The sequence below is a fragment of the Cervus elaphus genome, chromosome 10, assembly GCF_910594005.1.
Source record: "Cervus elaphus chromosome 10, mCerEla1.1, whole genome shotgun sequence".
Classification (NCBI taxonomy): Eukaryota; Metazoa; Chordata; class Mammalia; order Artiodactyla; family Cervidae; genus Cervus; species Cervus elaphus.
The window spans coordinates 48,195,163-48,221,236 of NC_057824.1; the positions used below are offsets into that span (position 1 = coordinate 48,195,163).

Genomic DNA, 26,074 nt, shown 5'->3' on the forward strand with positions numbered 1-26,074 from the left:
GCACAGACAGCCTCCCAGCTTCGTGGGCAGGCAGGGGAGGTGGCCGTGTAGCAGCTGGAGTGGGAGCACCTGGCCTCCAGTGTTGGTGTGAGGCGAGGGGTCTGGCCAGGGCAGCGGTGGGGGTGTCCACACCAAGCCACTTCTGGCATGTGATTTGGGGCATTGTTCCCGGCTGGGTGTGGCCTTTGGACCTGGTTCTCTGGCTCTCCCTGAGCATCCGTGATACACTCAACAGCCTCTAGTGAACCCCTTTCTGTCTGTATTAGAGCTGGTTTGTGTTGCTTGGGATCAGAAACCAGGGAAGCATGGCCCCCCCCAAAGCTAGTGAGATTGCGGGTGATATCACTAAAGGTCTAGCGCCCAGAGAATGGGAGGATCTGTTCATGTCTGCTCCATGGAGCAGAGAACACAGAAGGGAAGGAAGCTACACTCCAGAAGCTCTCGTGACAAAGTGGAGGCTCTCTGGGGGACGATTCTAGCCTGGGGTCTAGAATTCATAGTAGGGGAGGGGAACCTGGCCTGGAGATGAGTAGGCTGAAGGCTCTGGGGAGAAGAGTCATGGTTTAGGCCCCAGGGACCACTGTGGCAGCTCAGGGAATGGGGGTCCAGGCCGTGCTCACTGCTGGAATAGTTTGACGATGGACAGAGCTGCCTTTGGAGTCGATACAATTGAGGGCAGGAGGAGAAGGGGGCGACAGAGGATGAGATGGTTGGATGGCATCATCAACTCAATGGATACGAGTTTAAGCAAACTCCAGGAGACCGTGAAGGACAGGGAAGCCTGGCGTGCTGCACTCCAGGGGGTCGCAAATAGTCGGACATGACTGAATGACTAAATGACAAAGCTCCCCAGCACTGGAGGTAAGCAAGGACTGGGTCCTGAAGCTTGGGCTTCCTTGGCTTGGCTTTGGGGTGTGTCTCCCATCTAGGTGAAGAGAATATCCTTGCAGCAACAGCAAACACTAGACTTGGCAGTGACCCTCCCGGCCCACCACCCACCAACCAGGCCTCAGTGTAGCCTGGTGGGGGCAGTGAGCCACCAATCTACCAAGAAGCCAACATAGCTTCTTCTCATTCCCCAGATGGCCTGGTCCAAACCCAGGGGTAGGGGAACAAGCCTGAGGGATGCCCAGTCAGGAGGGAGCAACTGAGGATGACTGATAATGGCCTTGATAAACGACCTGAAAAAATAGCCCTAGGTCCCCTGCGAAACCATTCTGTTCCTACTGATCAAAGATTGCAGATTGATAACCCGCAGGCTAGCGAGGGCATGAGGGGCTGGCACTCTCCCGTATGTTGATGGCTGTGTATACCAGAACCACCACCACCACAGGAAATTTGGCAAATCCTGCGGAAGTCCCGCCCACAGATGTCTTCTGGCCCTGGGATTCCGTTTCTAGGAATTCATTCTCGGCTGCTGCGTGTGCTCACGGGCAATTGAGCAAATGACGTGTGAGCCATGGGATTGTTTGGTGAAAGCAAATGATGGTGACACCCTGCTCATCCACTGACGGGACATTGAAGACGTGATGGATGGACCTCCACACGAAGGAAAACTGGGTAAGCGGCCAAGAGAACAGGGATGCTTTTTGTGTGCAGATATGCACGGCTCCCTGAGACAGAATAAGTGAAACTCTCAGAGTAACCACTAAGCTATTATTTGTGTATAAAAAGGAAAACAAAATACATGTCTGCTGACGCACTGTAGGCAGAGACTGACTCCAAAAGGATGCACAAGGTGTCAGGACTTGTGGGTGTCCCCGGGGAAGGAATTTGTGTGGCTGGGAGAGGAGACTGACTTTTCACTGAAGATACTGTAAACCTTCAATGCCTTCTGAATTTGGTAAAGCATGCGTGTAAGTGTATAAATAACAAAACAGGAAAAGACAAAATGTTTCAGAAAATAGAACCTGCTGGGCACCCCATACATAATGTGTGCTTTTGGTAGGTGTCAGTGCTCCCTCTTTGCAGGTGATGGAATGGAACCAGCTCAGAGAGGTCTAGGAAGCCACCCAGCATCACCCAACAAGGGAGTGGTGGGGCTGGGGTGAGGACCCAAGTCTGCAGTCATGCTTGGGGTAATACCTCTCCCACCTACCTACCCACCCACACCCCCACCCCCGAGTCAGCTTCCAGGGCCAGTTGCCACTGTGCCAGACCCGGATTGTGACTTCTCGATTTGGGAAGGGGCATGCCGAGTCTCGGAGAAGGATCCTGCCCGCGTGGAAAGGTCCCCAGTCAGGCCTGAAGTTCTGGGGAGGCCTAGCCTAGCCCCACCAGGGGCCAACTGTGTGACCTTCCAGCACATAATTTTCCCTCTGTGAACCTGAGTGACTCATCCAGTCTCCCACTCCGGGCATGTAAAAGGCGAAAATGAGATGACAACTGAGGACGCTCCCTTCTCCCAAGCAGGTTCCCCCAAATAATCCGGGTCTTTCAGATAAATCCCCACACCTCTGGATCCCCGGAACCTTTGAGCTGCCCTGCTTCACCTCCTTCTGGATCCCTGCGACTCTAACACCAACACTCCAGTTGTTTGCTAAATTCATCCGATTATTCATTCGTTTATTTTACACCTTTGCAGGGGCCTCCCCGAGTCAGCCTCCGGGGACCAGCGGTGTCCTCCTCGCTCGATCCCACCCGCACATCCCCGCGCTTGCTCACGCCTCCCAGCGCACACTCGGGCCCACACCCTCGAACGCCTGGATTCAGACATTCGGACCACGCCCGTGGCCCACGCGGATCCTGGCGCACGTCACCTGGGGCCTTGGGTCTCCACTCGCCTAGGGGGGCGCCCCTCACCCCTCCGCTTTCTCCCGCGACCCGGGACCAACCATCGCCCGCCTCCGCCCGGAGCAGGCCCCGCCCTCACACCGCTCCCGGTGCCCAATGGGCGCCGCGGCTCGGGCCAGCCCCGCCCACCCTGGGGAGCCCCGGCGGCCGATTGGTCCGCCCGGGCGCTGTGTCCCCCCGCACGTGGGGCGGGGGCGGGGGTGAATGAAGTGGACGAGATTCCCCCGCCCCCGCGTTTACCTCCCCTGCCTCGCGGGGCCCGCCCCCCTCCGGCGCCCAGTCCAGCGCTCGCCTGCCCGCCGGCCGACCGCTGCACTGGAACCTGGCGTCCGGCTCCCCTGGCCAAGGACCCCGCGTCGCGGACCCGCGATGGCCAAGCGCAGCTCGCTGTCCATCCGCATCGTGGAGGGGAAGAACCTGCCCGCCAAGGACATGTGAGCAAGGCTGGGGATGGGAACCCCAACTTTCCAGGAGGGGTGCTGCCCCTTATGCCCGCCTGACCTTTCTGGGGTCTACACGGCCCGCCCACAGTGGTGGCGAGGGTGTGGCGAGTGCGGCTGCGGTGGGAGGCAGGGAAATGGGGACAGTGAGATGTGCTTGGAACATCGGACAGGGGATGACAGGGAAGGGCCCGGGACTGGGGAGAGGGCGGGGGGGCTATAAGGGGCCTTCAGTGAACGGGGAGGGAAGACGGCGGCCCTCAAGCGGAAGGGGCTTTGATATAACGAGCTGGCATGGGGAAGACATCGAAAAGGAGTTGTCTCTGTGCACTGCGGGGGGTGTGGCTGGAGGGGGTGGAGTGCCCCCCTAAAAACGAAGGGTCTTCTCTCTTCCTCAATAATTCTGGAACACTTAGTTCCTGGCAGTGTGCACCCGAAATGCCCTGGGGCTTCCTGCTGTGCCTTTGAAAAGGGAAGGATGGGTCTGAAGAGTAGACCTATTGGTCAAGAGGCAGGGTCTGTGCAGGATGGGGTGGCTGGGGAGTCGCTGTTCTTGTGTCATCCGCGTTGCCTAAGCAGCAGCCTTTAACCCTTAAAACCACCCAGTAAGGCCTCTGTCACTGGTCCATTTTACGGATGGGAAAACGGAGGCTCCGAGAACAGGGAGATCCTGGCCTCAGGTGGCAGAGCAAGGTCTTAATCCTAGGGCTCCTCACAAGCACTGACATCTAGGACTTTGCCTGGCCCCTGGCCAGATTTGAGGTTTCCAAAGCACGCCCCCCGCCCCCCCTTCTCAGTAGATGCCAGAGCTGAGCTGTCCGATCCCATTGCCGCCACCCTCCTATGCGCCTTAGGCGGCTCACTCTCCACCAACTCTGTTTCTCCGCTGTAAACTGGAGGAGGAAATCCCCCTCGTTGGAGGGTGATGGAAAGTATGAAGCCTGAGGGGCCTGGCTGCCTGGAGGAAGGGCGGGGGCGGGGGAGTCCGGAGGCAGCCTAGGGTCCAAAGTCTGCTGGCCGGCAGCCTCTCCACCCCCGGGCTCCTCAGCGGGTGCCGGGATGCAGAGAGGCGGCGGACCGGCAGTGGGGTGCAGGAGGAGGTGGGCTCAGGCACCTCCCTCCCGCGCACAGTGGTCCCCGTGAGTTTCCCAGCACGCTCAGCGCCACGAGCAGTTCCAGTTCAAGGCCCCCTGGGCCTGAGGCGGCCAGGCTCAGCAGTTGCCATGGCGATGGGTGAGGGAGGGTGCTGGGCGGGCTGTGTCAAGGTGGGTTTCGCTGTGTGAGGGGAGGGGAGCTGGAGCTGGGAACGTGGTCTCTCGGGTGGGGAGGCAGATGAGCTAGGAGAAGGGTCTCAGTCTCCAGGCCCAGCCTCCAAGCACCCGCCCCCACCCCATGCTGGCACTGGTATCTAGGTCAGCTTGGCCTTCTCCGGCTGGTGGCGGCTGGGAGGTGCAGCCCCTCCGTCTGTCGCCTCCCTCCCCATCCCCGCAGCGCTGGCCCTAGTGCCTGACTCCAGGCTCTTAGCTGCCGAGGGCAGTGAAACTGTGCACTCCGCCCACCTGGGAGCCTTGGTGCCTGGTTCCCCAGCCCAGCCCTGCCTCTGCGCAGGTAAGGGGCTCCTCGGAGGGTGCCTCCATCCCCAGGAGAGGGGTCACCAGGTTCTGTGGGTTCTGCCTCCAGGATCTCTTTGCTTGCTCTGCGCTCCTGTGTACTCCCCTCCCCTCTCCTCCTTTGGTCTGTCTTCGACATAGTGGCTGGTATAGGCAGCTCTGACTCATCAACCATCTCTTAGATCCAGCTGTGAACCCGCGCCACCTCAGGCCCTCACATTTGGGCCGTTGGCCTCCAGAGCCCTGCTCTTGCACATGTGTGAGTCTTCCACCTTCAAACACTTCCCTTCGGGGGCCACTGGAAAACTCCTATTCATCCTTCAGGACCCCTTCCAAACTTCTACTTCCCTCCAGAGCTTTCCCTGGTGCCCTTGGGCAGGGTTCCTTGCCCTGCAGCACTTTGGATCAGCTGGAGTTAGGATGAAGCCCTGGGTACCAGTTGCTCCTTCGTGGGCTGCCTGTGCCACGTGACTCCGAGCACAGGGACCGTGACTCATTCGTCTCGGCATTCTCAGCGCCCTCAGGGACACGTGGTCCACAGTAGAGGAGATTCAGATGTGTTGAAGACCTTTCCCATGCAGTCCTCTGTTCAGTCTCCAAGTCGTGTCCAGCTCTTTGTGCTGCCATGGACTGCAGCACGCCAGGCTTCCCTGTCCTTCACCACCTCCCGGAGTTTGCTCAAATTCACGTCCATTGAGTCAGTGATGCCATCCAACCATCTCATCCTCTGCTGCCCGCTTCTCCTCTTGCCCTCAACCTTTCCCAGCATCAGTCTTTTCCATTGAGTCGTCTCATATCTACTTTATACAGCTGATCACTGGAAAAGGCCCTGATGCTGGGAAAGATTGAGGGCAAGAGGAGAAGCGGGTGACAGAGAATGAGATGGTTGGATGGCATCACTGACTCAATAGACATTAATTTGAGCAAACTCTGGGAGATAGTGAAGGACAGGGAAGCCTGGTGTGCTGCCGTTCATGGGATCCCAAAGAGTCGGACACGACTGGGTGACTGAACATTGCGCCAACAAATGCTACAACAAATGTTTGTAGATGGGGAAACTGAGGCTCAGGATATGGAAGTCCTTTGCCAAGGCCACACAGCTGGTAGGGAGAGAAGTCAGGATTCAAATCCACTCTGCCACTGACAGGCCAAGCATCCTAGATGGACCCAGGTTGCAAGCTTGCTGTGGGGCTCAGTGGGGACCCAGCCTCGCAAATGCCATGCAAAGCATTTGGCTCAGGCATGGCAGGAATCCAGAGATCTCAGGAGGCCCTCCCTGAGTGCTGGAGGTGGGGGTGATGGTGGTGAGCCTGCACCCCTGGGCCTCATGAGCCCCCAGCCTGACTCCCGAGCAACATCCCTTCCAGCTGGCACTTGGATGCCTCTGAGGACAGGGAGCTCGCCTTCACTCTTGGTGACCCATCTTGACTGAGTTCGGAGGAGGGGTGGTCATCACACAGTGGCCACCCGCCTCCCTGCCACTTCCACTCCTGGGGTTTTAGTCCCCATAAGGGCACAGGGCCCAGCGGTGCTCCCCGAACAGCTTCCAGAGCCTGCCCGGTTCTGTCCTGCTTCCTCCTCATCCTTGGGTGCCTGGGCCAGCCAGAGAGGAGCTGAGTCCCATGGTGACTGGTGACCTGCTGGCTCCCTTGCCCAGCGGCCCTGGGGACGGTCCCGGGGCTATTTCAGGATTTGCCCTGATCCTCCCCCTTCTACAGCCTGGAAACTGCCAAGGCCCTAAATATAGAGGCCCTGCAAGGAGCCAGGCTGGGCCAGCAGCAGCATTGAGTGATTTGGGGAAGAAGTGGGAAGGGGCCCAGCCCAAGGGCAGACAGCACAAGTCCCAACAGCTGGCCAGGGACCATCATTGGGCTCAGGTCCTTAAATGCCCACGCTGCATCAAGTCTTAATTGCAGTACATGGGATCTTCTCTAGCTAAGGTGCATGGACTCCTGTTGTGGCTCGAGGGCTCAGTAGTTGCCTTGCATAGGACTTAGTTGCTCCAAAGGCACGTGGAATCTTAGTTTCCCAACCTGGGGGCCGGGCTCTTGAACAATGGGAGAGGGTTACAAACAGAAGATCAGAGTCCAGGGCGGTGCTAACGTTTACTAAACACAGTCTAGGGGCTGGTCCTCACATCAGGTCAGGTCAGCTACCCTGTGAGCTGCCGTTACAGGTCCCAATCTACGGGGAGGAGGGACTGAGTCTTGGGAGACATTTCCCATCAGTGTCAGGAGAACCTTTGTCTCCAGTAGCTTCCTCTGCAGGAAGATCCCCTTTTGAGTAGGGAAGCTGGGCTTGGAATTCCCCAACCATCAACATGCAAATCTCCTTCCTTTTTATGGGTCGCAGACCTGAAGGGCACTTCTGGAGAAAGTCCACTCCCGCTTTTTGCTCAGGAGCCACCCTGGGCCTGGCTAGGGCTGCCCTCAACCCCAGGAATCCCCCGCCAACGAAGACAGGAGAAACCAAGCCATTCTGGCTTGCCTTCCCTATTTATTCTTTCCCAGATGGCTGGGAGCTTGAGGCTGATGGCTGTCTTCATTCTTTCATTCATTCCACTCAACAAACACTCACAAGGGACCCCGTCTTGTGCCAAGCCCTGTCAACACAGAAGTGGTCCCTACTCTCGGGTTATAGTCAGGCAGAGGAGGCAACTGATGACAATACATCACTAGCTGGGATGGGAGGGGAGACCTTACTCCCAGCCTCTGGGACAGGTGAGGGCTCTCAGAGGAGGGGGCCTGGGGAGGGGTCTTGGGAGGAGTGGGAAGGCAGAAGGAACAGCAGGAACCAAGGCTCAGAGGAGAGACTGACATGGTGGAGGGGCTTCTGTGACTGCTATTTCTGTCCTCCCCTGAACGAGGCAGGGTTGGGGGCTGTGGGAGCCGGCAGGAAGGAGAAGCGCCCTATCCCGAGCTGGAGAAGCAGTGGCTGGAGAGCCTTGGTGCAGGTTCCGGCCTTTGCCTCACCAGCCCCCTCCCGGACCCAGGGTGGGGGCACACTTTTCAGCCGGAGGAGTCTTTGGGTCCCAGCCGAGGACCTGGTGCCTCAGCCTGGACTATCGTTTTTCCTGGGGTGGAAGGAGGGGTGCCCATGGCCCGCCCGCCCCCATCAGCCCCTACCCTCTCTTGCAGCACCGGCAGCAGCGACCCCTACTGCATCGTGAAGGTGGACAACGAGCCCATCATCAGGTACCGCCCCCGCCCCGCCCCTCCCACTCCTCCCGCCCCGCCCCTCCCACTCCTCCTGCCCCGCCCCCCACTCCCACATCTAAGGGCGTGTGAAATTTGCATGGAGATGGCCAGGGCTTGGAGCACCTGATTCCTTGGGGCCCATTAGGCCCTGACATCCTGCTGGGAGGTGAGAAAAGACCGACTAGCCTTGCTAATTACTGACCTTAACGCCCATAGAGGGATTATCTACTGTGGACTGGGCGCTCAGCCAAGGGCCTCCCACCCACTGTTCCTCTTGACAACTTTACTACCGGCCAAAGGGCCAGAGGATAATGGGTGGTAACCACAGCTGTCACTCAGGGAGGATGGACTTTGCCAGGCCCAGTGCTAAACCTTTTGCAGCCCATTTAATCCTTAAAATGAGCTCCATACAACAGCATCACATCCCATTTAAAAAAAAAAAAAAACAAAACTAACTTGCCCAGAACGGCCCCTTCCCCTGTGCTGCATCCCTTTCCCCGTGGGTCCCATGATCCTGGGCAGGGTCTTTGCTGTCTGGTACCCTCTCCCACGAAGGCCTTTGCCTTCGAACTTCTTGGCCAGAGCCGCTCCACTCTTCTGCCCACTGGGGTGCCCACTGCTGATCGATCAATAGCCAAGGCCGTCAGCCCCACAGTGCTTCCCACCTGCAAACAGCGTGCCTTTTTCCAGGTTCTCTCCCGAGCACGGACACTGTGGGGGATGCGGGGAGCAGGGTGGGGAGATGCCTGACTGCTCGGGTTGTCTCAAGGACAGACAGGGAAATCAAGGCCTGAGTTCAAGTGGCCTGTCCAAGAAGTGTTTGGGGTGAAGGCGATTCCCTGCGCTTTCATCTGGGTCCTTGGAGGGTTTCAGCTTACACTGCTGAGCCCTAGGATTTTGGAGGGGTTTATTTTGGTAACACCGCACGGGCACGTGGGATCTTACTTCTGCGACCAGGGATGGAACTCACCACGCCCCCTGCAATGGGTGCACAGTCTTATCCACTGGACCACCAGGGAAGTGTCTGGAGCCCTATGAGTTGAGGGTTCTGCCCTGGGATGAACCAGAGCTGGCTCTGTGGGGCAGGCTCGACACCTTGGCTCTCAGGCTCCCCCTAGGAGGACCGTCTGTCCCCAGAGTCAGCTTGGCCATCCCCCTGCCTCCACCCTCAGCGAGTCTCTTCAGCATCAGGGGCCAGGGGGGCTGGGAAGCTAGGCTTCTGGTCCTGGCTCTGCTGCTGTCCTGCTGTGTGACCTGAGGCCAGCCAGCGACTGCCAACTCTGACCTCAGTTTCCCCAAATGGAAAATGGCCTGATAGATGCAGCCAGTACCCCACCCAGGGCAGAGAGCATGGTCAGGAGGGGATGATGGGCGGCGGACGATGGAGGGACAGGGAGAATCATCACCCAGCAGAGCAGCCGTTCCGGGAAACGGAGGGGGATGTGGGGACGGGTGGGCTCGAGCCCTGCAGCGCCCACTGCCTTATCCCAGCCCGGGGCCTGCGGGCGGTGCTGAGGGTCGTCTCCTGCAGGACGGCCACTGTGTGGAAGACCCTGTGCCCCTTCTGGGGCGAGGAGTACCAGGTGCACCTGCCGCCCACCTTCCACTCGGTGGCCTTCTACGTCATGGATGAGGATGCCCTCAGGTGGGTGGAACCCCGCTCCCTACCTGGACCCCACCCCCCTGTCCCTCTCTGGGACTGTGGGTCACTTTGCCTCCTCTTTACAGCCTGGAAGGAAGGGGAGCCCCGGGGGACCTGCAGGGTGTGGGGCTTGGATGTGCAGCGTCTGTGTCCGTGCATGTGGGTTCACTGTGCTCCCACCCCGTCACACGTGCGTGTGAGCGCTGGGCTGTGTGTGCATGGGGATGCGAGCTTGGAAACAGGCACCTGGAGAGAAGAGCTGGGCATGTAGGTAGGCACACGTGTAAGTTTATGTGCAGACACATGGCCTGTGCCCCCGAGAGGGCCTGCCAGAGGGTCACGGGTCCTGCTCTGGGCTCCTGTAAGTGACCGCAGTGTCAGCCTCCCAAGAGGGGCCCTGAAGGGGGTGGGGTTGGGGGTCCCAGGCTCTGTGCCAGCCCTGCCCAGCTCCCGCTTCTTCTCCACTCTCCAGCCGGGACGATGTCATCGGGAAGGTCTGCCTTACCAGGGACACGCTGGCCGCTCACCCTAAGGGTAAGACCCCAGGAGGGAGGCCACGCCTGCTTCTCGTCCCCTGCCCACTGGTCTGCCCAGTCCCCGGCCCATCCCCCGCTCTGAGACCTTCCTCTGGGCTCTGTCAGGCCCCGTGCTCAGGAGAGCCATCGCTGCCCTCCCCAGAAGGGCCTGTGGCCCTCTCCATCGCCTATTCCCTGGCCTCTGCCCCGTAGCTGGGACCATTCTGCCCGCCTAGTTGGGACCACATCACCCCCAGGGCGATGAAGGGCTGCTAGTGGTGAGATCTGAGACCTCTGCATGCAGAGGAAGGGGCCTCTTATGCTCCATTGTTGAGGTGTGGGGACCCCTCCTCCCAGTCTGGCTGGCTGTGTACCCCACCAGCGTTCCTCGGCCTGGTTCCCAGTGTCCTAAGTCTCGGGGGTTGGCCTGGAGCGGGACGTGGCTAGAGAGCCCCTGGAGGATTCGGGGGACACAGACATTGTTTGGAGGGGTCAGCCCTGCCCCAGCCTGGCCGTGTGACCTGGTGCTGCTGCTCTGGGCTGAGTCACCATCTGCCGGTAAAGGTTCAGGCCAGGAGCTCAGAGGTGCTTCAGGCTCTGCTGGCCTGAGCCCCCGTGACTCCCAGGGGGCCTTGCCGGCACCCACCTGCTCCCATCCGTGAGGCTGGGGCGGGCTGCTGCTGACTCACGGGGCCTCTTGGCCCGTGCCAGGCCTGAGGTCTCTCCTGCTTGTGGCCCCAGCTGGCCGCTCAGGGGCCAGTGGCCCCCGTGATGCCATCCCCTTGTCGTACCCCCATCTGTCACATCCTCCTTCTGGCAGCCCACTCTCCCCGTCTCTTAAGATGGGGAAACTGAGGCAGAGAGGCCGGTCCCAGGATGGGGCAGGGGCAGGGCCACCAGATGGAGCTTGGCACCACTCTGGACGTGGACTTTGACCCCACCGCAGTTCAGCTCCTGACCCTCCGTGTCCCCACCTGCCACTGGGGGCAGCAGCCCCAGCCTCCTAAGAGCTTGAGAGGACCCCGAGGCGATCGCGCAGGGGCCCGGGGTGCCTGGGGGTCTGCGGGAGAAGGGCCAGGCCCCTGGCTGAGACGCGGCCCCTCAGGTTTCAGCGGGTGGGCCCACCTGACCGAGGTCGACCCTGATGAGGAGGTGCAGGGTGAGATCCACCTGCGGCTGGAGGTGGTGCCGGGGACCCGGGCCCGGCTGCGCTGCTCTGTGCTGGAGGCCAGGTGAGCCATGGGGAGCTGGGCCGGGGGCCCCCCGAAACTAGAGAAATCCACCGTGGGTGCTCGGCCTCCTCTCCCTGACACCACCAGGCTTGCTCCCTGGACGGCGGGCTCTGAGGGGAACTGGGGACATGAAGACGCTTCGCCGGTGACCCCGTGGGAGGCTGTGTCTCTTAGGGGCAAGGATGCTGTTCTGATGCTGGACTTTCAGGCATCCTCGAGCAGTGGGGTTAATGGGGGAAGGGACCCTGCTCCCCGATCGTCCAGCCCCAGTGCCAGGACTGGGCTTCCCCTGGGTTTAACTTTACTGTGAACTTGGCCTGACTTGTGGGGTTGGCGGGGAGTCCTCCGTAGGGTAGGGTGAGGCGGGGGGAGATGAAAGGAGTTGCTGAAAATCTCCCGAGGCAAGGGTTGGGGTTCTCCCCGGGAGGGACAGTGACTTGGATGGGAAGCTGGGCCTGTCACCTGCACCAGGGAACCCCCCGCCCCCACCAGGGTATTTTTAGCTGCAGGCTCCACTCCTGTCTGGGCCTGAGTGTGAGTCACACAAACTCCGTGAGAAGCACCTTCCTTTCAGGGTCCTTGCCTGCCCCTGGGGCAGGAGCGGGGGCAGCCCATGGAGGGACACACCAGCCGGCCGGCACCTGTGGAGTGTCCGCGGGGTGGCTGGCCACTAGGGAGGAAGGCCTGCCTCCTGAACGCGGGGCCTATGGCTCCACCGGGCTTTATTTTGCATCCTGGGGCTGGGACATGTGCAGCCAGCCCCAGGGAAAGGGCTGGACTTGGGCAGACGTACAGTCACTCCCCTCACGCCCTGTCATCCTCACGGACCGTCCACCCCTCTGCCCACTCACTTCCTCCATCCTCAGCCTCACCCAGGCCAGGCTGTGTGTAACCTGAGTGCTCACATGCTCACACACATGCACACACACACACACACACTCACACCTGACCTGGCCTCCTCTTAGCAAGTGACGGGGTTGGGGGCGAGGTGGGGGGACGGCGGTCAGTCACACACCCCTTTGGTGTGTGAGGGGACTTGTCCCCCACTGTCCTTGGCTCTTGACCCCTTAAGGAGCTGCCTTTGTTGCAGAGGCAGGAAGAACATTTTCTCCTCATGTTTCTGGGCAGATTCTCAAGGCCACGCTCTGGAATTTTAATAGGCAGTTCTGAGGAGGAAAGAGAAGCAGTCACAAGAGGCATAAACTGGAAGACAGAAAAGAGCAGAAAATAATATTTCCAGGGAAGGGAAGGCGGGTGGGCTTTGTGATTCTTCCAAAGAGGGTGCTAAGCCAGGGGCACCGTGGCCAGATTTGGTCTTGGTGAAGGACCAGCTATGGGGAGAGGGCAGGATGGTGGTGGGGGTTGCTCCCCAAGGGCCCCCCTCAAGTAGGAGGGGGTATTTCAGGGACAGGCCTTCTAGGAGCCCGTTATCTCCATTCAAGGGATTGTCTTCTTCACTTTCTTGATGAGGAAACCGAGGCTCAGAGAGGTGAGCCTTGCCCTGTGAACGGAGGGCAGTGAGAGGTGCCCCTGGGCCGGGCTATTCCAAGCCGCGCTTGCCTCACTTCCCCGCCCCCCCCTTGGAGGTGCAGCAGCTGGCTGGAGTCAGAAGGGGCCTTGGAGGACCCTTAGCCTGGTGTGGGGGACACTTGGGGGTCCATGGGGTGAATGCAGTGGGAGTCAGGGTCCAGAAAACAGAGGGACACTGTCCACAGCCTCCCAGCTTGCGCCCAGGCCTTTCCAGCCTGGTGTAGGGTCACCCCACAGTGGGGTGGGGGGTGTCCACCTGGGTGAGGCTGGGTGACAAGTGGGTGCTCTGCTGCCTTGCAGGGACCTCGCCCCCAAGGACCGTAATGGCGCATCTGACCCCTTTGTCCGAGTGCGATACAACGGCCGCACGCAGGAGACCTCGGTGAGGAGGCTGGGGGGCCGGAAGTGGGCCGGGGGGCTCAGGGACCCGCCCTGGCCCTCACTGCCTCATCCTTTTTCACCATCACCGGGGAGGTCAGCTGAGGTCTGCAGTCTCTCAGAGGAGGCTCAGGGAAGCAGGGCGACCCCTCCCAGGGTGCACAGTGGGTCCCACCTTTCTGGTGCCAGCTCCTATGGTCTGTACTGCCTTTCACTCCTGGCCCGGGTGGGCCGCGACAGTCTGCCCACCTAGGGGTTAATCTGCCAAGCCCACCCCCTGCCCACACTGTTTTTTTCTCAACTCTGGAAGCAGCCAGGGTGGGGGGCCCAGCCCTGGTGGGGAGGGCGTTGAGACCTGGGTTCTCAGGGCAGCCTGCTATCATTTTGCTGTGTGACCTTGGACTAGTGTCTTACCCGCTCTGGGCCTCGATTTCCCCACTTAAGAAGTGAGTAGGGGTTTGGACATGGAATCATTACCTCTGCTATCTTGAGGCTTCTGCCCGGGTGAGGAGGGGATGTTGCCTCAGAGCCCCTGGGGGGTACCCAAGGGAGGTGTGTGGGGTGGCCCTGGGGAGACTGGTGGAGTCAGCCCGCCTCCAGTGATTAGTGATCTCTTTTTGGGCAGATCGTGAAAAAGTCATGCTACCCACGTTGGAACGAGACGTTTGAGTTCGAGCTGGAGGAGGGGGCGGCGGAGGCGCTGTGCGTGGAGGCCTGGGACTGGGACCTTGTCAGTCGCAACGACTTCCTGGGCAAAGTGAGCACCCTGCCCCTTCAGGCCGCCCCTTCCGGCCTCCATTCCAACCATCCCGTCCCCCAGAGGGGCACCCAGGAGGCCCGGGACCCCCCAGGTGCACAGGGGCCCTCAGCAGGTACCCCCCTCTCGAAAAAACAGTGGTTGGCAAGGAAGAGAAATGAGGACCCCAGCCTCGGGTCGTCCCCACCTCTCCCCCTCCAGCAACCAAGGCCTGTCCTGCTCCCAGGTGGTGTTCAACGTGCAGAGACTGTGGGCGGCCCAGCGGGAGGAGGGCTGGTTCCGGCTGCAGCCTGACCAGTCCAAGAGCCGGCGGGAAGAGTGAGTGCTTGGGGCTTGGCTGCAGGGGTGGCGGGTCTGGGCCCTGGGAGGCTGAGCCTCGGCTCCAGGAGGCAGACAGGTGTGCCAGTCGGGGTTGAGTGATTGGCCCCAGATTTCTTGTGCCCTTGGCCCACCCAGGCCAGCATCTCCTCCTCCTCCCCTTCTGACAGTCCTGGACTCAGCCCTGACCTCAGAGCTCCAAAGCAGTACAAGTCTCCTGCTTTCAGTCTTCTGGCAGATTCTAGAACAAGCCTTCAGATACTTCCCCTTTAAGGGTGTCCCTGCAGACCCTAGACCAGAGCTCTAGTCCCCAGAACTCTGAGTCAGTGTCCCTGAGCCATAGCTCTCCCTCTTCCCCCACTTTTTCAGGAGTAGGGTTGCCAGATAAAATATGGGATGTTTGGTGAAGCTGAATTTGGGATAAACCTTGAACTGATTTTTTGGTGTACGTCCGTGAAATATATGAGACAAACTTTATTTAAGATAACTCAGTGTAACAGTGCCTTGTGTCTTTATTTTGGTGAATCTGGCAACCCTATAAGGAAGCCCTCTGGCCCCCTTGCTTTCTACTCAGCCCGGAAGTGGAGGAACAGCAGTGTTCCTCACCTCGGATGGTTCAGCTCCGTCTGTCCACAGAAGGTCCCAGACCACCCCCCCACACACCCTCCTCAGGACAGGGGCTGGGTGGACCGCTGTGTCCAACTCCAAGACATTTCCGTAGACCCAGCCACGGCAGTCTTGTCACTTGTCACTTAGCCGGGCTGTCCTGCAGGCAGTGGGGACTCAGAGACTGTCAAGCCTTAGTCAGCGGCCTCCCCAGGAGGGGTCAGAACAGGGGAGCTTGGAAGTTAGGTCTGAGGTGGCAAGTTGTTTACCCAGTCTGAGCCTTGGTTTCCCCTGGCAGGTTGTCAGGATGCTTGGGGATTTGCTTCCAGTGTAAAATAGACACATGGGGGAGCTGTTCTCTGGGAGTTGACAGACTCAAGGCCGGGGAGCCCAGCACGCCCACATGGGTGAAGCCTGGGGTCCACAGGAGTCTCGAGGTGGCAGGGAGCCAGGCCTTGAAGACGGATGGAGCTCCCCTGAGGATGGAGGCAGCAAGGGCTTTCCAAACAGAACAGCGGGGCAGAGAGTGGGAGGTGGGGGGAGACAGTGCAAGGAAACTCCGGTGGCAGGCCGGCTCGCTCAGAGGGACAGCAGGGAAGACGGAGGCCGTGGGGAAGGGGGCTGGCCCCGGGCGGCCTGGGTCCCAGGTGGAGAGGTCACGGGCTGCCTGTTCCAGGGGCCACGTGGGCTCCTTGCAGCTGGAGGTGCGGCTGCGGGATGAGACGGTGCTGCCATCCGGCTGCTACCAGCCCCTGGTGCAGCTGTTGTGCCGAGAGGTGAAGCTGGGCACCCAGGTGAGGGGGCCCCTGGGGGACGGTGGGAGGTTCAGGGACCGTAGGCGTGTCCTCCCTGTCCTCCTAAACACGCTCTGAAGAGCAACGGTCTGAGTTGTCAGAATGGTAAGGAACCAGCTGGTGCCCGGGGCCCCTCCGTGGTCCTCTGCGTCCCTTGGGACAGTGGCCCCCCTTCCCCGTGGTCCTCTGCGGTCCTCAGAGGGAAGGGTTGGGGTTCTCCTGTGCATCCTGCAGCCCCGCCTGTCCTCGCCGCCTCCTGCAGAGCCCAGGGCAGCTGATCTCACTCATTGAGGAGACGACCAGCACGGAGTACCGCCAGGAGGTGGCCACCACCCTGCTCAAGCTCTTCCTGGGGCAGGGACTAGCCAAAGACTTCCTGGACCTGCTCTTTCAGCTGGAGCTGAGCCGCACCAGTGAGGCCTGGGAGGGAGTGGCCTGTCTGAGGGCACCGGGTGGGGGTCGGGGGAGGAGCCTAGGACTCCAGGGATGCTCAGAGGGGAGAAACCCCGGGGTCCTCCTGCAGGAGGCTGATGGGTCCAGTTAAGGCAGGAGACAGGTCAGATTCGGAAGTAAAGGAAAAAGCAAAAGGCTGAGAGTTGACAGGTGGCCCGGAGGCTACTGAGTGGCCAGCACGGAGCCCCAGGCCCAATTTCCTCTGTCCCCTTCCCCAAAGCCTTGTCACTCTCCCAGCCCCATACCCGTGGGAACCTCTGCTTGTAGGTGAGGCCAACACCCTGTTCCGGAGCAACTCTCTGGCATCCAAATCCATGGAGTCTTTTCTGAAGGTGAGGTTGCATGGCATATTGTCTTTGTTTTATATATGAGGAGACTGAGATTCGTAGAGGCCAAGAGACTGAGCTGCGCCTTAAACTTATCTGTCTCCTGTCCGGGGCCCTTTAAGGCTAAGAATTCCTTTCATTCATTAATTCATGTAGCTGCAGTTTGTTGAGCTGCCGTCCCCTGTATGTGCCAGGTTCTACCCTGGGTGGCTACAGCAGGCAGATGGTGGCTGGGAGGTCAGCTGCGGGGAGAGAGGGCAGGTAGCTGGAGGTGGGAGGCGGGACCAACGCTGCTCGCGGTGGCCCCCAGGTGGCAGGGATGCGGTATCTGCACGGAGTCCTGGGCCCCATCATTGACAGCGTATTTGAGGAAAAGAAGTACGTGGAGCTGGATCCCAGCAAGGTGGAAGTCAAGGATGTAGGGTGAGGCCAGGGGTGATCCCTGGGGGTGGGGTGGGGTGGCGGGCAGGGGGAGGGGTCAGGCCCTTTCTGCAAGTATGCGTGGGTTTCTTTCTGCCTGAGTCGGCCTTTCGTCCGCTCTGCCCACTTGTATGTTGTCTGTGTCCCGGTCTCGGCTTTCTACACCTGTGTCTCCGGGCGCCCCTGTCCGAGTCGTGGGTGCAGGCGCTGACCTCGATCTTTCGGCGGGTCCGCCCCCGGGGCCCACTCAGGTGCTCTGGACTGCACCGCCCGCAGACCGAGGCCGAGGTGCTGGAGCAGAGCGCACAGACGCTGCGCGCCCACCTGGGGGCGCTGCTGAGCGCACTCAGCCGCTCGGTTCGCGGGTGCCCCGCCGTGGTCCGGGCCACCTTCCGCCAGCTCTTCCGGCGCGTGCGCGAGCGCTTCCCCAGCGCCCAGGACGAGGTAGCGCCCTCTGCCGGTGGGGCTGGACGGAGGGGAGAAAGTGGCGGCAAAAGAAGGGGCGGGTATCTCAGGGCCTGGTAGGAAGGGGCCTGATTGATGGTTAGAAGCCCAGGCTGGGGCCGGGCTCGGGAAGGTCACGGGAGTGAGGGGGAGTGTCCCAAAGGGAAGGGAGCTGTTAAAAGAGCCCAGGCCTCACGGAGTCCAGCCCCCAATTCTCTGGCGCCCCTCCAGAACGTGCCCTTCATCGCCGTCACCAGCTTCCTGTGCCTGCGCTTCATCTCTCCTGCCATCCTGGCGCCGAAGCTCTTCCACCTGCGAGAGCGGCACGCGGACGCCCGCACCAGCCGCACCCTGCTCCTGCTGGCCAAGGTCCGGGGCTGTGGACCCTGGCGGGAGATGCCCAGCTGGGTGCTGGCCTGGGGCCCTCGCGGCAGTGCGCTGGGTTCCCCGTTGGCTCTAGGAACGCCTGGTGGCAGGCCGCCGGTACCCTCCTGGGGCACTGCATTTCACAGTGTTCATAGTTTTCTCATGGTCGCCCGGTCTCATGGATTAGGGGAACAAGTCCACGAGCTGGAGGGTGCCCAAGGCCTGGTCTCACTGCCTGTTGGAAGAATCGGTGCCTTCTAACTCCCAGATCTACCTTCTCCCAGGTTGCCATAAGGGCAACACCAGGCTGGGGTCAGGGTACCCAGTGGAACAGAGTGCTGTGAAATCCGCAGAATGTCAATAGACTGGGCCCAAGTTGTCCCCAAGTATGGACTTCCCTGGTGGCTCAGAGGGTAAAGCGTCTGCCCACAATGTGGGAGACCCGGGTTCGATCCCTGGGTCGGGAAGATCCTTTGGAGAAAGAAATAGCAACCTACTCCAGTACTCTTGCCTGAAAAATCCCATGGAAACAGGAGTCTGGCGGGCTACAGTCCATGGGGTCGCAAAGAGTCGGACACGACTGAGCAACTTCACTTTCACTTTCAGTCCCAACTATACTATAAGTTCCCTAAAGACCACAAACTGTGACCCGTCCCTGCCCCCTCCCCCCGCCCCGGTCCCCAGTAGGACAGAGTGGTAGAGTGGGCCCTTGAGCAGAGCCTGGGTCGCCCCTTCCTCCATTTCTACAGTGGGAGTAGCACAGACTGGGTGCAGGTGGGGGGGGCGGTGCAGGTGGGGGGTAGTAGGAGTGGCCGTGGCCTGCTCTCTGACTCTAGCAGAGGCTGGCCTTTCCTACTGTTGAACCCCTAGGCGGTCCAGAACGTGGGCAACATGGACACGCCAGCTTCCAGGGCTAAGGAGGCTTGGATGGAACCGCTGCAGCCCATGGTGCGCCAGGGCGTGGCCCAGCTGAAGGACTTCATTACCAAGCTGGTGGACATCCAGGAGAAAGACGGTGAGTGCTTCCGGGTGCGGCCCCGCCCCCTGCCCCACCCACCTCTGGCCTCTCGCCCTCCACCCACAGCCCGGTGTTGAAGTTTGCTCGGCCCGCGGCCCCCCGGCCCCGCCCCTTCTCCCTCTCCCCTCTCCGCCTGGGGCTCACGTGTTGCCTTACCTCCCTGGCCCGCAGAGCTGGACCTGCAGCGGACCCTGAGCTTGCAGGCACCCCCGGTGAAGGAAGGGCCACTCTTCATCCACAGGACCAAGAGCAAAGGCCCCCTCATGTCCTCCTCCTTCAAGAAGCTCCACTTCTCCCTCACCACGGAGGCCCTCAGCTTTGCCAAGACCCCCAGCTCCAAGGTAAGGGTAAGAGGGTAAGAGGGGCTCTGAGGGGTTGGAACACCCTGGAGGTAACTGTCCCTTCTTAGCCCACCTCAGGGTCCACCGGGGTCGGAGAAGAAAGCCAGGAAGGGGCAGGCCCCTGGTGGCAGTCATAGGGTGACTTAAGACCCATGAGGAAGAAGGTCCTCTGTCTTGGGGGTCCTGGGCAGCAGCTACGGTGACCTGCCCTGGCTTCTTGGTCAGGGGTGTGAGTGAGGTAGGGTTAGGGCACTGACCCCAAGAGGCCAGGTGCATCTGCTTGTATGCGTCCTGACTGAGGTCACTCTCAGAGCAGGCTCCTGGGAGGGTGGGTCCTCTGGATCCCCAGTGCCAACCCCTGGTGCTGCAGAAGGGGAGACTGAGGCCCAGAAATAGGAAGGGGAGTGACCCCAGCTAGGACCCTGAGCTTCCCTCTCCCTGTCCCCGTCCCTCTAGAAGAGCACCCTCATCAAGCTCGCCAACATCCGGGCAGTAGAGAAAGTGGAGGAGAAGAGCTTTGGCAGCTCCCATGTCATGCAGGTCATCTACACGGACGACTCAGGCAGGCTCCAGACTGCCTACCTGCAGTGCAAGGTGTGGGCCGTGTGGAGGGGTGCCCACGCCAATAGGGGTCCTGTGGGAAGATCCCCCCCACCCCCCGGGTAGGCTGGAGTGAAGGTTGAGTGCGCCTCCGACCGCCTGTTGCTGTGTTAAGCACAGCGTGGGTGTGAAAGCTGATGTGAGTGCCATGGGTCTGGGGTCTCTTGGGGTCTGGGTGCCTCGGAAGCCATGCCCATGTCTGTGTGGCCCTGCCTTGGCACCTTAGGTCTTAGGCACTTGGCATCTTAGGTCTCGGGGTGGTCCAGTGCGTAGTTGAGTGTGTCCCTGTGTCTTGAATCTTCACATTGTACACATCTGTTGGAACTTGTCTTAAGTTGGTGTCTGTGTGTTTCTGTGTGTGTGTGTATGTATCTACACATAACAATCGCATGTTTATGCAAGTGGCTGTGGGTCATTCCCTCAAATCCCCTTCTCTTCATGTATTAACCCCATTCACTCATTCATTCATCTAAAAAATATTAATTGAGTACTTTCTAGGTTCCGGGCACTAATCTAAGTGATGGGGGTACAGCGGCAGACAGAACAGAGTCCTTGCCTTGATGGGCTTCCATCGCAGGGAAGGAGATAGACCCATAAATAAATATTTTAAATGTCAATTAAAATATTTGACATTATTTTAATGTCAATGATTCGTTGACATTAGCAACGGAGCCTGAGAGAGACAGGGAGGGGACAGAGTGGGGTGCAGCAGGGAGGGGCGCTCAGGGAGGGCCTCTGATGGCAGCATTTGAGCAGAGACATTGAACAAGGAGGACGGTGAAGTGGGGGGCGGGGGCATGCTTCATTGCCCAGAGTGACTCTGTTGGATGCAGGGGTGGGAGGTCACAGATCCATCCTACCGGGCCCAACCCTCAAGGACTCCCTGATGGGTCAGGGTCTAGAGCCACAGGGAAAAAATGGTGATAGCAGAGCCACCACACATAATTAACAGGTTGTGGACTGCCCGGGGGCTTGGTCAAGGGGGCCAGTGGAGGCTGAAATCCAGCCTTCGCTCTATTCACCAGGCCATGTGCTGGGTGTGGGCTGCCAGCGTCTGGAGAAAGGGCAGCTTTTCCTAATTCCCCCAAAGCTGCTGAGCCAGCTTTCGAGACTGTGTAGTCCTGAGAGGCAGGGCAGCTTCAAGGACGGCGGGCTTCCTGGAGGCAGTGACCTCTCATCAGCGCCCCTCCCCCCTCGTCCCCTGCAGTGTGTGAACGAGCTGAACCAGTGGCTGTCTGCACTGAGGAAGGTCTGCATCAACAACACCGGCCTGCTGGGCTCCTACCACCCTGGCGTCTTCCGCGGGGACAAATGGAGCTGCTGCCACCAGAGGGACAAGACAGGTGGGATGCAGGCAGGGAATCCACAGTGCTGAGTCTGTCCCCCATAGGCCTCAGGCCCTGCCTGGGGCGTGGGGCTCTGGAGCCCCGCCTCACTGCCAGCTGGGAGCCACCTGGGCAGCTATGGGTACTCACCTGAGGCCAGCCAGGCCATGCAGGTGCTCTGGGCAGAAAGGGTCCTGTGACCCGGTGGTCTGGGAACTGCACTTGGTGTGAACAAAGCCTGTGGGTGCCTCGGAGACCCTGGAGGAGGCCAGAGTTAGAATCCCATATCTGACGCCATTTAGTCCAGCTCTTTCCAAACTCCTTTCCCAGGGATCCCCTTTTCGGCCCAGTGAATGAGCTTCTTGCAGAACCAGGGTTCCGAGCAACATGCTGTAGGAATTCCTTGCTAACGAGGGCTGAAGAAAGCTCCTGAATTTGCATACTGCCACACTGGCAGCCCGATACTGGAGCTGTGAGTTGGGGTTACCCTAGGCCTTGCGCCCTAGAGGGATGACAGAAGCTTCTAGAACTTTCAATGATGATGGAAATGGTGTGTATCTGTACGGCCCAACACTGTGTGTGTGCCTGCTGTGAACATGTGGTTGTTGATCACTTGTGATGGGGCGAGAGCAGCCTAGGAACTGAGTTTTGAATCGATTTTAATTTCAATTCATTTTGATATGAACGGTCTCATGCAACTGGTGGCTGTCTTCTTATACAGCAAAGTTCTTGAAGGTTCCAGATCTTCCTGCACTATCTGTATCTGCTTTACAAAATTCTTGCTCCCCAGTCACAGAGGAGACTCAGCACTTTGAGCCCCTCCGCCCTCAAGGCCAGGCCGAGCCTTGAGCCCTGTAGCTCGGCGTGGTCCGGGCCCTGGGAAGGTGGCCCACCTGCTCTGGCCCAGCCCTGGCTCTGGCAGGGGGCAGTGGCAGCTTGTTAGGAGCATGTCCCTGGCTGGTGGGCCTGGCCTGCAGCCTCCGGCTATAACCTTGTGGCAAGAACCCTCGTCACTGGCGCAGCGGGGCTCCCCAGGGCGCTACGAGGCAGGGCCGGGTAGCCGTGTGCTGTGGAGGGGGAGGTGTCTGTGCCAAGGTCGTGAAGCCAGCACATGGCAGAGCCAGCTCATTCCAAGGCACAGCCCTCCTGGCTCCTCTCACCATGACCTTGTGGTTCCCAGCTTCTCTCAGCATCCTTCCAGGCATGGAATCTTCCAGAAAGTGGTCCATCACCCTAGGTTGTATCCCACACAACTCCCACATCCTGCAGTTACGTCAGTAACCGCTCAGGAGCTGACCAGGAAGGAGAGGAGGGGCTGACCCTGGAGTGTGGGAGCCACCCACTGGCCCTGGGCCAGACCTCCCAGGCTGTGCCCCCAGCCCAGCCCCGCACTGGGGGGCCCCTGAGTCCACCCCTCGCCCTCTCTAGGCCTCAGTTCCCCCATCGGCGTTCCAGGAAGTCAGATGTGAATGCTCACAGTGCCTGCCCACCACTCCGTCCCCTCTTTGCCCCCAGATCTGGGCTGTGACAAGACGCGGTCCTGGGTGACCCTACAGGAGTGGAATGACCCTCTCGACCACGACCTGGAGGCTCAGCTCATCTACCGGCACCTGCTGGGCGTGGAGGCCACACTGCGGTGAGGAGGCCCATGCGGGGGCAGCGAGGCCCACGCGGCAGAGCCTGGGCAGCCCCCGGGGATGTCCTGGGGGACAAGGGGTGGCCGGAGCCAGGACTGGGGCTCAGGGCTCCTCCACGGTGGCAGGTCCCTTCCCTCCTAATCCAACCCCCACACCTTCCTGCCTAGGGCACCCACACCTGGGGAGGGTAAGGCGCCTGAATCTCTGCAGCATGAGGCTGGCTCTCATTTGGATGAAGGTGCCAAGGGCTGTGGAAGCCCAGGGTCAGGCTGTGGTTGATCTCCGCCCCGGTTGACCCTGCCCCCTTATCTGCCCAGCATGTCCGTGGGCCCCTCGGAGCACCAGGACTACCCTCAGCAAACTCACTCAATTCAGTGGTTCTCAGCCCTGGCTCCAGCTTATTTTAGTTTTATTTTTGTATTTTATTTTTTAAAATATTTTTCGCTGTGCTGGGTCTTCATTGCTCTGCAGGCTTCTCTCTAGTTGTGGCAAGAGGACTTCTCATTGCAGAGGCTTCTCTTGTTGTGGAGCACAGACCCTAGGGCATCTGAGCTTCAGTAGTTTTGGCTCTCAGGCTCTAGAGCAGAGGCTCAATAGTTGTGGCACACAGACTTAGTTGCTCTGAGGCATGTGTGATCTTCCAGGACCAGGGATCGAACCCATGTCTCCTGCTTTGGCAGGCGGATTCCTTACCCCTGCGCCACCAGGGAAGCCCCTGGCTCCACAGAAAACATGGGGTGCTTTTAAAAAACCACTTTTTGCAGCCACTGAAGCAGGTGGGTTCTTATCATCCCCCATTTAAGCCAGGAAGCAGCAGAGCAAAGATTCGAACCCAACCCACCCGGGGTTCAGGTGGGACCAGTGCCCAGGCTCTTAACCAGCACAGCCTGCCTTGAGGGCCTCCCCACCTCCAGAACCTCTGACCAGCCCTGGCCCATTCCAGCCTGCTGCCCAGAACTTCTGCCCTACCAGGAACTCCAGCCTCTGGCCTGATCACCTGTCCACGGCCCCCTGCTGTATTAGTTTCCTGCAGCTGCTGTAGCAGATTATCATACATTTGTTGGCTTAAACAGCACGGATTTCTCTTCTTCTAGCAAATGTTGAAGAAGCAAATGAACAGAGGAGTAAGGGACCAGACTGACCCCCTGGGGCCTGGAAGGCCCCTGATGGGGAGGAGCCTGTTAGACCTAAGCAGAGGGACACGTCTCTCCCAGAATAGATCCGGGAGACGGTCAAAGGGCTGAGCCCATAGAATTCCTCAATAAGGAGCTCAGAGTCTGCACGAAGGCTGCTCACCTCTCTGTGCAAGCGCACAGAGGATTGTACTTGAGGGGCCTGGGGGGCCATTGGTGAATGCCGGTCAGGAGCCACGCTTGAAACAGCACTCACAGGACTTCCCTGGTGGGCCAGTGGTTAAGACTCCGTGCTTCCAATGCACGGGGGTTCAGGTTTGACCCTAGGTCTGGGAACTAGGATCCCACATGCTGTGCAGTGTGGCCAAAAAGAAAGAAAAAGATCACTGTCTCCTGTTCCCAGAAGAAGGAAACTCATTCCACGGCCAGTTAACACTAGGGGACGTTCAGGCTCCGCTTGGCCCTCTTCCCAAGGGCCCTCCGAAACAGGAGTGACACCATTCAGCCTTGGTTTCCTGACTGCCTTTGTAGGGGTGATGGGGGGTGAGGGGTGAGTGGGGCCAAGGGAGGGGGTTGGAAGGGGGGACGAGGGAGGTGAGCGGGGGCCAGCTGAGACCTGGGCCCATATCTCTTCCTGTAGATTGGAAGAGGCAGGCCCCTGCCCCCAGGACGCCCTCCAGGTCAGGAGGCCCAGCTGGGGTCACCCTGGGTCCCGTAGGAACATGGGAGCCTCACACCCTGTCCTCCCCCCTAGGGAGAAGCACCAACAACTGAGCATGGGCCCAGAGGCAGGCCGCGGGCCAACGGGCCCTGGGGAAGGTAGGTGCTGCCCACCCAGCTCCCTTTCGGGCATCGTGGGCGGGGCCTCCCTCCCAGGGCGCCCTCTCTTCTCTGACCCCACGTCTGCCTCCAGCCCCCGAGGACCCACTGGCCGAGCTGCTCCAGGTGCTCGGGGACCTCCAGGAGGCCCACAGGTCCAGCCCAGCCGGCTCACCACCCTCGGAGCCCAGCCGCGTCCTGGAGCTGCAGACGTGAGGATGCCCCGCAGGCTGTGCCGCGCCCCGCCAAGTGCGGGGAGACCCCTGCGCACTCTCAGCGTTTAGTCTCAGTCCCTCTTACTGGGATGCAGGGCCTGGGTCCCTCCTGGGCCAGGGGAGCCAGGGGGACCAGGGGCTCCGGACGTCCAGGGCTGACAAGGCTTTGGCCGGTCATCGCCCACCTGATGTCTCCAGGGAGCTTCAGTTGCTCTCGCTCCTCTGTAAGGCCGGGCTGCTCCCTGCCGCCATTGCTACCGCTCGCCCCAGGCTGCGCCAGGGGCCCTCCTCTCCTGCCCAAGGCAGAGCCAGCCAGAAGCCACCCTTTATGGTGGCCCACTCCCAGATGTACTAACGCTTCTCAGACCCAGAGAGGCAGGAGGGCGCGTGGGGCCCAGGAGACCAGGCCTGGACCTCAGCACCCCCTTTGCTCCCAGCCACCACCCCACCTGCTCCTCGGCTGTGCCCCCCGGGAGAGCATCGAGGTGCTTTATTGCCGACAATAAACCTGCTGTGACTGCGGAGGCTCTGGGGTCTCGTGATGGGGGTCGGCTGCTGGCGGGGGTGGCTGAGGACCGGGCACCAGCATAGATTCTGTGTACCCCCGTTGCCTCTTCTCTGCTGCCCCCCATCCTAAGGACTTCCTTTCTCCTCCCACCTACTGTCCCCGCCACACCCCTGGGTCCCACTCATCCATCGCACAGGCTACGGAGCCTGACATGTCTCACCAGCTGGCCCCTCCTTGCAGCCCACAAACAGCCCCTTCCTCCAAGCGTCCTGAAGACTGCAAGCAGAGGCAGGTCAGAGCCTCAAACCACGTGGCCTGGCCCTGTCAGTGTCCCTTATGCCAACCCCCTCATCCCAAGCAGGACTTCCTGGGTCATCACCTCCCTGCCCTCCTCCCAGTCCCTCCCTAGGCTTACAGTAACCTTCCACGTAACTAACGAGACAAAGGAGGGACAGGATCTTCCAGCATATTCTTAAAGATCTCATTCAACCAAGTTTAGAGTCTCCCCTGTGAGCCCAGACCTGGGACAGTTCCCAAGGGCCTGGGTCACAGGCAGGACCCCTGACCCGGCTGACTAGCCAGGCTCTGGGGCAGGACCATCTGGGCAGACTACAAACTGGGTTCTTTGAGGGGTGGCCCAGAAAGGCAAAAGGGTGA

At 60.2% G+C, this 26,074-nt stretch overlaps 1 protein-coding gene across 2 annotated transcripts; it reads left to right on the forward strand.

The window, feature by feature from the left end:
• The first annotated feature begins 3,007 nt into the window (after positions 1-3,007).
• On the forward strand, positions 3,008-25,431 carry RASA4B (RAS p21 protein activator 4B). Of its 2 annotated transcripts, XM_043915039.1 has the most exons (21): positions 3,011-3,227; positions 7,981-8,037; positions 9,572-9,685; positions 10,155-10,216; positions 11,303-11,429; positions 13,260-13,341; positions 13,963-14,094; positions 14,321-14,412; positions 15,695-15,812; positions 16,075-16,225; positions 16,533-16,597; positions 16,902-17,014; positions 17,263-17,455; positions 17,687-17,824; positions 18,692-18,836; positions 19,011-19,180; positions 19,637-19,774; positions 20,988-21,123; positions 22,621-22,741; positions 24,630-24,694; positions 24,789-25,431. In XM_043915039.1, the coding sequence occupies exons 1-21, from the start codon at positions 3,163-3,165 to the stop codon at positions 24,908-24,910; spliced, it is 2,406 nt and encodes an 801-aa protein (XP_043770974.1). In that variant the 5' UTR covers positions 3,011-3,162; the 3' UTR covers positions 24,911-25,431. The 2 variants fall into 2 exon arrangements, with proteins under 2 accessions (XP_043770975.1, XP_043770974.1); XM_043915040.1 differs by lacking the exon at positions 19,637-19,774 and having other exon boundaries at positions 3,008-3,227.
• Positions 25,432-26,074: the final 643 nt, after the last annotated feature.

What these genes read in the sequence shown, in the direction of transcription:
- RASA4B (XM_043915039.1), top strand. Translation starts at nt 3,163, where the DNA reads ATGGCCAAGCGCAGCTCGCTGTCCATCCGCATCGTGGAGGGGAAGAAC. An exon ending in GACAACGAGCCCATCATCAG is followed by an intron (nt 8,038 to 9,571) that starts GTACCGCCCCCG and finishes CGTCTCCTGCAG; the next exon opens with GACGGCCACTGTGTGGAAGA. An exon ending in GGCGTGGAGGCCACACTGCG is followed by an intron (nt 22,742 to 24,629) that starts GTGAGGAGGCCC and finishes CCTCCCCCCTAG; the next exon opens with GGAGAAGCACCAACAACTGA.